At 46.7% G+C, this 9884-nt stretch overlaps 2 protein-coding genes across 2 annotated transcripts in view; one reads left to right on the top strand and one right to left on the bottom strand.

The window, feature by feature from the left end:
• Positions 1-5761: 5761 nt before the first annotated feature.
• Positions 5762-7454, top strand: LOC121340732 (shematrin-like protein 2). Its single transcript, XM_041413667.1, has 2 exons — positions 5762-6441; positions 6680-7454. The coding sequence occupies exons 1-2, from the start codon at positions 6114-6116 to the stop codon at positions 7306-7308; spliced, it is 957 nt and encodes a 318-aa protein (XP_041269601.1). The 5' UTR covers positions 5762-6113; the 3' UTR covers positions 7309-7454.
• A 288-nt stretch (positions 7455-7742) lies between these two features.
• The window catches only part of POLR2I (RNA polymerase II subunit I), a gene marked incomplete at its 3' end in the record, with an annotated part of 6633 nt that continues 4491 nt past the window's right edge, over positions 7743-9884 (bottom strand). The window contains exons 3-5 of the mRNA XM_041413664.1: positions 9694-9767; positions 8383-8457; positions 7743-7800 (exon numbers count right to left, since the gene is read on the bottom strand). Coding sequence (XP_041269598.1) covers positions 7743-7800; positions 8383-8457; positions 9694-9767 — 207 coding nt within the window. The remainder of the gene's footprint in view (positions 7801-8382; positions 8458-9693; positions 9768-9884) is intronic.

The following is a 9884-nucleotide window of genomic DNA, read 5'->3' as shown; positions in this document are numbered from 1 at the left end:
GAAAAAGGGAAATTTGGGGGGAAAAAAAATGAAAATTTGGGGGGGGAAAGGGAATTTTGGAGGGAAAAAAAGGAAATTTTGGGAGGGAAAAAGGGAAATTTGGGGAGAAAAGTTTGAAATTTGGGGGGAAAAGGGAAATTTGGGGGTGGGAAAGGGGAAATTTGGGGGGAAAATTGAATTTTTGGGGGAAATTGGGGGGAAAATTGAAATTTGGGGGGATTTTGGGAAGAAAAAATTGAAATTTTGGGGATTTTTTGGGGAAAAAATGGGAATTTTGGAGGGAAAATTGAAATTTGGGGGATTTTTTGGGGGGAATGGGGAAAATTTTGAAATTTGGGAGAAAAATTGAAATTGAGGGAATTTTTGGGGAAAAAAAATTGAAATTTGGGGGAAAAAATTTGAAATTTGGGGGTTTGGGGGGGATGGAAATTTGGGGGAGAAAATTGAATTTTGGGGGAGAAATTTGGGCAATTTTGGGGGGAAAAAGGTGAATTTTAGAGAGAAAAAATAGAGAAATTTGGGAGGAAAAGTTGAAATTTGGGGGGATTTTGGGGGAAAATTGAAACTGAGGGAAATTTCGGGGGGTTCTGGGGAGATTTGGGATGAAAAAATGGAATTTTGGGGGAAAAAATGGAATTTGGGGAAATTTGGGGGTGGGAAAAGGAAATTTGGGGCAATTTTTGGGAAAAAAATTGGGAATTTGGGTGGAAAATGAGAAATTAGATGGATTTTGGGGGGTTTAGGGAGGGAATTTGGGGCAAAAATGTGAATTTTTAGGAATTTTGGGATGGAGTTCTGGGTAAAAAATGGGGAATTTTGGGAAATTCCAAAATTGGGGAGGAAATTTGGGGGCGAGAAAAGCAAATTTGGGTGGGGAGGGAATGGAGAATTTGGATGAAAAGAAGAAATTTTGGGGTTTAAAAGGATTTTGGGGGAAAATGTGATTTTTTTTTTTGGGTGGGATCGATTCTTTTGGGCCATTTTTGGGATTTTTCTCCCAAATTTTGCCAATTTTTGCCCCCCAGCCCCTCCCCTGCCCCCCTGGACCTGCCAGGAAAAGTTTCCCAGCTGGAGGCGATGCTGAGGCAGCTGCACAGCGACCTGGAGAAGGTGGGAGCACCCCAATTCCCTTTTTTTACCCCAAATTCCCTTTTTTACCCCAAAATTTCCCTTTTTCCCCAAAAATTATCTCTTTTTCCCCAAAAAATTCTCCTTTTTTCCCCCCAAATTCCCTTTTTCCCCCCAAAATCCTCTTTTTTCCTGCCCAAATCCCCCTTTTTCCCCCAAAAATTCCCTTTTTTCCCCAAAAAATTCCCTTTTTTCCCCCCAAAAAAATTCCTTTTTAACCCAAAAAATTCTCTTTTTCCCCCCAAAAATTCCCTTTTTCCCCCCAAAATTCCCTTATTTCCCCCCAAGAAATTCCCTTTTTTCCCAAAAAAATTCCCTTTTTTCCCCAAAAATTCCCTTTTTTCCCCCCAAAAATCCCATTTTTAACCCAAAAAATTCTCTTTTTTTCACCCAAAAATTCCCTTTGTCACCCAAAAATTCCCTTTTTCCCCCCAAAATCCAATTTTTCCCAAAAAAATTCCACTTTTTCCCCCCAAAATTCCCTTTTTCCCCCCAAAATCCCGTTTTTCCCAAAAAAAATCCACTTTTTCCCCCCAAAATTCCCTTGTTTCACCCAAAATTCCCTTTTATCCCCCAAAATTATACCTTTTTAACCCAAAAAATTTTCTTTTTTTCACCCAAAAATTCCCTTTTTTCACCCAAAAAATCCCTTTTTTCCCCCAAAATCCCGATTTTCCCAAAAAAATTCCACTTTTTCCCCCCCAAAATTCCCTTTTTCCCCAAAAAATTCCCTTTTTTCCCCCAAAATTCCCTCCAAAATGCCATTATTCCCTAAAAAACGACTTTTTTCCTTAAAAATTTGCATTATTTCCTAAAAAAAAATCACATTTTCCCTAAAAAATCACTTTTTTTTCCCTAAAAAATCATCATTATTTCCTAAGAATTCCCATTTTCCCCTAAAAATATCAGCATTATTTCCTAGAAAATTGTCATTAATCCCTAAAAATTCCCATTTTCCTCCAAAAATTCCCATTTTTCCCTATAAAATCATTATTATTCCCAAAAACTTCCCATTATTCCCTCAAAAATTCCCATTATTCCCTATAAAATCAGCATTATTCCCCAAAAATCCCCCAAACACCAAAAAATCCCGTTTTTCCCTCAAAAATTACCAAAAAATCCAAATTTTCCCCCCAAAATATTAAAAATTCAAGAAAAAAAACCAAATTAAGCACTAAAAGCACCCAAAAAAATCCCTAAAAAAAAAGATTTTACCTTTAAAAATCCCAATTTTTTGGCCAAAAAATCTCAATTTTTTCCCTCAAAAATTCCCATTTTTTACCAAAAAAAATCCTCTTTTTGCTAATGAGGAGATCCACCAGGATGGATCCCACAGGATGGATCCCACCGGGATGGATCCCAGCAGGATGGATCCCACCAGGATCTTCTCGGGAGCGTCGGAGCACCAGGAACCTTGAGGAGATCCCTGGGATGGATCCCACCAGGAGCTTTGGAACACCAGGAACCGTGACTGGGATCCACCAGGATGGATCCCACCAGGATGGATCCCACCAGGAGCTTCTCGGGAGCTTTGGAGCACCAGGAACTCTGAGGAGATCCCTGGGATGGATCCCATCAGGATCTTCTTGGGAGCTTCTGAGCACCAGGAGCCCTGAGGGGATCCCCTGGGACTTACTGGGATCCATTGGGACTTGGTGGGATGGAGAAATCCTCTGGAATGGTGATGGATCCCACCAGGATCTTCTCGGGAGCTTCTGAGCACCAGGGACTGTGAGGGGATCTACTGGGATCCACTGGGACTTTGTGAGACGGAGAAACCATCTGGAATTGTGGTGGATCCCATCAGGATCTTCTCCAGGGATCTGGAACACCAGGAACGATGACTGGATCTACTGGGATCAAACTGGGATGGAGAAATCCCCTGGAATTGTGGTGGATCCCACCAGGAGCTTCTTGGGAGCTTCTGAGCACCAGGAGACCTGACTGGGATCCACTGGGATAGAGAAATCCTCTGGAATTGTGGTGGATCCCATCAGGAGCATCTCCAGGGCTTTGGAGCACCAGGAGACCTCACTGGGAGCCAGAATTTTCTTCCTGGGACAGAGAAATCAGATCCAAGACCTTCCCAATGGGATCCAGAACATTCCAGAGGGATCCAAGACCATCTCTGTCCATTCAGAACATTCCACGGAATTCCAGAACCTTCCAGCAGGATCCAGAACTTTCCATATGGGACCAAACCCCCTCCTGCGGATCCAGAACGTTACTGAGGGACCCAAGGCCATCCCTGTGGATCCAGAACGTTCCTGAGGGATCCCGAACATTCCATGGAATTCCAGAGCCTTCCAGAAGGATCCAGAACCTTCCGTAGGGGCCAAGATCCCCTCCTGTGGATCCAGAACATTCCTGAGCTGATCCCACACCATCCCCGTGGATCCAGAACATTCCATGGAATTCCAGAGCCTTCCAGAAGGATCCAGAACCTTCCGTAGGGGCCAAGATCCCCTCCTGTGGATCCAGAACATTCCTGAGGATTCCAAAATCTTCCTGGTGGGATCCAAACCGTTCCTGAGGGACCCATGGCCATCCTCGTGGATCCAGAACATTCCATGGAATTCCAGAACCTTCCAAAGGGGACCAAGACCCTTCCTGATGGGATCCAGAGCATTCCTGAGCTGATCCCACACCATCCCCCTGGCTCCACCAGAACCCATGGAATTCCAGAAGGATCCAGAACCTTCCATAGGAGACCAAGACCCTTCCTGATGGGATCCAGAGCATTCCTGAGCTGATCCCACCCCATCCCCCTGGCTCCAGAACATTCCATGGAATTCCAGAACTTCCAGGGAGATGAAAGACATTCCCTGTGGACCCAGAACCTTCCATGGAATTCCAGAAGGATCCAGAACCTTCCATAGGAGACCAAGACCCTTCCCGGGGATCCAGAACTTCCCAGACAGGACTGAGACCATCCCTGTGGATCCTGGACATTCCAGAAGGATCCAGAATGTTCCTGATGGGATCCAAGCCCATCCCTGTGGCTCCCGAACATTCTATGAAACTCCAGAACCTTCCACGGAGATGAAGAACCTTCCCTGTGGATCCAGAACCTTCCATGGAATTCCAGAACTGTCCAGAACCTTCCATATGGGACCAAGCTCCTTCCTGGGGATCCAGAACATTCCAGGGGGTTCCAGAACCTTCTACAGAGGACCAAGAACCTTCCATGGGGATCCAGAACATTCCTGAGGAACCCAAGGCCATTCCTGAGAGGTCCAGAACATTCCATGGAATTCCAGAACCTTTCATACGGGACCAAGACACTTCCTGTGGGTCCAGAACCTTCCACAGAATTCCAGAAGGATCCAGAACCTTCCATACGGGACCAAGACCCTTCCTGATGATCCAGAACATTCTCTGTGGATCCAAAACCTCCCCTGGAATTCCAGAACTTTCCACGTGGATCCAGAACTTCCTGTGGTGATCCAAAACCTTCCCAGTGGATCCCAGACTCCTCCTACAGATCCAGAATTTTCCATGAGATTCTAGAACCTTCCAGAATCTTCCACAGCGATCCAAGGAACTCCCTACGGATCCAGAACATTCCAGAACTTTCCAAGTGCTTCCAGATGGATGAGGAACCTTCCAGAGGCCTTCCAGAACTTTCCAGGTGCTTCCACAGGGATCCAGAACTTTACAGAGCTCCAGAACTTTCAGAACTTACCGTGAGGGTCCAGAAATTCCAGAACATTCCATGGATTTCCAGAACTTTCCAGATCTTCCACAGGGATCCTAAAGCTTACCATGGGGGTGCAGAAATCCCAGAATTTTCTATGGAATTCCAGAACTTTCCAGATGTTTCCATAGGGATGCAGAAATCCCAGGACATTCAATGGAATTCCAGAGCTTCCAGAACTTTCCATGGAATTCCAGAACTTCTCATGGGGTTCCAGAGCTTCCGGAACTTTCCATGGAATTCCAGAACTTCCAGACATTTCCAGGTGCTTCCACTGGGATCCAGAACTTTTCACGGAATTCCAGAACTTTCCACGGGGGTCCAGAACTTCCCACGGAATTCCAGAAATCCCAGAACTTTCCTGAGGGATCCAAAACTTCCAGAACTTTCCTGAGGGACCCAAAATTTCCAGAACTTACCGCGGAATTCCAGAACTTTCCAAACATTTCCAGGTGCTTCCACAGGGATCCAGAAATTCCAGAACTTCCGATGGAATTCCAGAACTTTCCACAGGGATCCAAAATCTTCCAGAACTTTCCACGGAATTCCAGAACTTTCCAGAACCTTCCCAGGCCTCCCCCCCCCCCCCTCGGAATTCCCGGATCCTTTGGGAAAAGGGGGAGGGGCCGGAATTCCGGGAAGGGGGGGAGGGGCCCCTCCAAAGGCAATAAGAGCCCTCCTCCTCATTAAGGGAGGGCTCCAATCTTTAATTAATAATAATAATAATAATAATTGAGGAATAATTAATAATAATTAAGGAGCTTCCAGGCGTGGCAATCCAGGCACTTTGATCCCAAAAAATTCCCTAAAAATTCCCTAAAAAATCCCTAAAATTTCCTAAAAAATTCCTAAAATTTCCTAAAAATTCCCTAAATTATTTCCTGGAGCGGCTCAGGGTTTGAAACCCCTCCCCCTTGGGGGGAGGGGCCCCTCCAAAGGCAATAAGAGCCCTCCTCCTCATTAAGGGAGGGCTCCAATCTTTAATTAATAATAATAATAATAATTGAGGAATAATTAATAATAATTAAGGAGCTTCCAGGCGTGGCAATCCAGGCACTTTGATCCCAAAAAATTCCCTAAAAAATCCCTAAAATTTCCTAAAAATTCCCTAAATTATTTCCTGGAGCGGCTCAGGGTTTGAAACCCCTCCCCCTTCATTCCCAAAAATCCCCAAATTCCCAAAAAATTCCCGAAATTCCCGTTTATAAAACACTATATTTGTATAAATGGCACCGTTTTTATCCCAAATTTTTTTTCCCCTTTTTGTTTTTTTTTTGCTGGTTTTGGGATGAGGGGAAAATTCCCAAAATTTCCCCGAAAATTCCCCAAAAAAATCCCCAAAAATTTGGGGTTTTCCCTCCCCGTTCCCTCCTTTTTTGTCTTATTTAATCCCCTCCTCCCTCCCTTTCCCTTTCCCAGAAAATTTTGGTGGATAGGAATAAAAATTCCCAAAAAATTTTGTGGGTTTGAGTTTGGATTTTGGGGGGAAATGGGGAAATTTTGGGGGGAAAGGGGGAATTTTGGGGGGGGAAAGGGGAATTTTGGGGTCTCGGCTGGCTCCTCTGGGGTCACTTTTGGGGTCACTCTTGGGGGTCACTCCTGGGGTCACTTTTGGGGTCCTGGGTCACTTTTGGGACCCTCCTGGGGTCACTTTTGGGGCCCAAATTTGGTTTTGGGGTCTCAGAGGTTCTGGGGGTCACTTTTGGGGTCACTCCTGGGGTCACTTTTGGGGTCACTCTTGGGGGTCACTCCTGGGGTCACTTTTGGGGTCCTGGGTCACTTTTAGGGTCACTGTTGGGGTCCCTCCTGGGGTCACTTTTGGGGGTCCAGGGTCGGTTTTAGGGTCACTCCTGGGTCACTGTTGGGGTCCCTCCTGGGGTCACTTTTGGGATCGCTCCTGGATCATTTTTTGGGGTCACTCTTGGGGTCATTTTTGGGGTCACTCTTGGGGTCCGGGGTCACTTTTGGGGCCTCAGGGATCCATCCATGGTAGTTTTTGGGGTCACTCCTGGGGTTCTTTTTGGGGTCATTTTAGGGGTCACTCGTGGGGTCCTGAGGTCACTTTTGGGGTCTCAGGGATCCATCCAGGGTCATTTTTGGGGTCACTCCTGGGGTCCCTTCTGGGGTCACTCCTGGGGTTATTTTTGGGGTCACTCCTGGGGTCCTGGGTCACTTTTGGGGTCACTTTTGGGGTCTCAGGGATCCATCCAGAGTCACTTTTGGGGTCACTCCTGAGGTCGTTTTTGGGGTCCAGGGGTCACTTTTGGGATCGCTCCTGGATCATTTTTGGGGCTACTCCTGGGGTCACTTTTGGGGTCCCTCCTGGATCACTGTTGGGGTCCCTCCTGGGGTCACTTTGGGGGTTCAGGGTCATTTTTGGGGTCACTTTTGGGATCTCAGGGATCCATCCAGGGGTCACTTTTGGGATCGCTCCTGGAGCATTTTTGGGGTCACTCCTGGGGTCATTTTTGGGGTCATTTTAGGGGTCACTCCCGGGGTCCTGGGTTACTGTTGGGGTCACTGTTGGGGTCCCTCCTGGGGTCACTTTGGGGGTCCAGGGTCAGTTTTAGGGTCCCTCCTGGGTCACTTTTGGGGTCCCTCCTGGGGTCACTTTGGGGGTCCAGGGTCACTTTTGAGAATTTTGGGGTTTTTTTGGGAGGATTTTGAGGGTTTTTTGGGCAAATTTTAGGGTTATATAGGAATGATTCTGGGGAATTTTTGGCAGAATTTTGGGTTTTTTTAGGGATGATTTTGGAGGTTTTTGGGGAGAATTTTGAAGTTTTTTAGGGACAATTTTGGGGATTTTTAAGAGGATTTTGGGTGTTTTTTGGGGAGAATTTTGGAGGTTGTTTGGGATAATTTTGGGGGTTTTGGGGGGGATTTTGGGGGTTTTTTTTGGAGTTTTTTGGGGTTTTGGTCTCACCTCGGCACGGGCGCTGTGCGACTGGAAGAACACGGCCTCCTTGTGGCCACACCTGCACAGGGACACCGACACTGTCCCCAGGTGTCCCCAAAGCTCCATGATGTCCCCAGGTGTCCCCAGGTGTCCCCAAGTGTCTCTACTGTCCCCCAGGTGTCCCCAAGGTGGGTCTGATGTCACCGAGATGGCTCTGATGTCCCCCAGGTGTCCCCAAAGCTCCCTGATGTCCTCCAGGTGTCCCCAAAGCTCCCTGATGTCCCCAGGTGTCCCCAAGGTGGCTCCAATGTCCCCCAGGTGTCCCCAAGGTGGCTCTGATGTCCCCAAGGTGTCCCCAAGGTGGCTCTGATGTCCCCCAGGTGGCCCCAAAGCTCCCTGATGTCCCTGAGGTGTCCTTCAAGTGTCCCCAAGGTGGTTCTGATGTCCCCCAGGTGGCCCCAAAGGTCCCTGATGTCCCCCAGGATGTCACCAAGATGTCCTCAGGTGTCCCCCAAGTGTCCTCAAGGTGTCCCCCAAGTGTCCCCCAAGGTGTCCCCCAGGTGTCCCCAGAGGTCCCTGATGTCTCCCAGCTGTCCCTCAAGGTGTCCCCAAGGTGGCTCTGATGTCCCCAAGGTGTCCCCACGGTGTCCCCAGGGCTCACTTCTGGCACGGGTGATCCTCGGTGCGGGGCAGGGTCGGGTCCTGCGACACGTCCGCGATGATCTGGGTCAGCTCGCTGCAAAAACACCCAAAATTCCCTAAAATGACCCCAAAGTCCACCCAGAATTGCCAAAAATGACCCCAAAATCCACCCACAATTCCCCAAAATGACCCCAAAATCCACCCAGGATTCCCAAAAATGACCCCAAAATCCACCCAGAATTCCCTAAAATGACCCCAAAATCCACCCAGAACTCCCTAAAATGACCCCAAAACCCACCCAGAATTCCCTAAAATTACCCCAAAACCCACCCAGAATTCCCAAAAATTACCCCAAAATCCACCCAGAGTTCCCAAAACATCCTCCCATGATGGAAGCCCCTGGAGTTCTGCCCAAATTCCCACCAAAATCTCTAAAAATTCCAGAAAAATTCCCCCAAATCCACCCAGAACTCCTTAAAAATCTACCCAGAATTCCTCAAAAATTCTCCAAAAAATTCCCTAAAATTTCCCCATAAAATCCCCCCCCCAAAAACACACTCAGAATTCCCCAAAAATTCCACCTAGAATTCCCCCAAAATGAAAAAAAAAACACCTACCCAGAATTCCCCCAAAAATCTACCCAGAGTTCCCCAAAAATTCCCCAAAAATTCCCTCAAAAATTCCCCCAAAACCTCCCTGAATTCCCCAAAAGTCCACCCAAAATTCCCAAAAAATTCCCCCAAATCCTCCCAGAATTCCTCAAAAATCCTCCCAGAATTCCCCAAAAATTCCCTAAAATCCACCCAGAATTCCCCAAAAATTCCCAAAAAATCATCCCAGAATTCCCAAAAAAATCCCCCCAAAATCCACCCACAGCATATTTTGGGAACATTTTGAGAACATTTTCAGGTTATTTTGAGAATATTTTAGAAATATTTTGGGAACGTTTTGGGGAAATTTTGAGAATATTTTGGGGATATTTTGAGAATATTTTGGGGACATTTCAAGGATATTTTGTGAATATTTGGGGATATTTTGTGAGTATTTTGGGGATACTTTGAGGATATTTTGGGGAATATTTAAGAATATTTTCACAATATTTTGAGAGTATTTTAAAGAATATTTGGGAATATTTTGCGAATAGTTTCAGACTATTTTGGGGAATATTTTGGGGATACTTTGAGAATATTTTGGGGAATATTTAACAATATTTTGTGGCTATTTGGGGAATATTTTGGGGATATTTTGGGGATACTTTGAGAATATTTTAGGGAATATTTAAGGGATATTTTGGGGATATTTGGGGACACGGAGGTCTCTGGGCACTCACTCCACTTCGTGCGTGATCTTGTTGACGTAGATGCAGCTGTTGTCGGCCTCCTGCTGGTAATCACAGTTCCTGCACTGGGACAGACTGGGATCAACTGCGGGGGACTGGGGGGGACTGGGAGGGACTGGGAGGGACTGGGGGGCACTGGGAGGGACTGGGGGGGACTGGGAGGGACTGGGAGGGACTGGGAG

Source organism: Onychostruthus taczanowskii, unplaced genomic scaffold, assembly GCF_017590055.1.
Source record: "Onychostruthus taczanowskii isolate IOZ18803 unplaced genomic scaffold, ASM1759005v1 scaffold426, whole genome shotgun sequence".
NCBI lineage: Eukaryota > Metazoa > Chordata > Aves > Passeriformes > Passeridae > Onychostruthus > Onychostruthus taczanowskii.
This window is presented reverse-complemented; position numbering and strand designations above follow the sequence as displayed.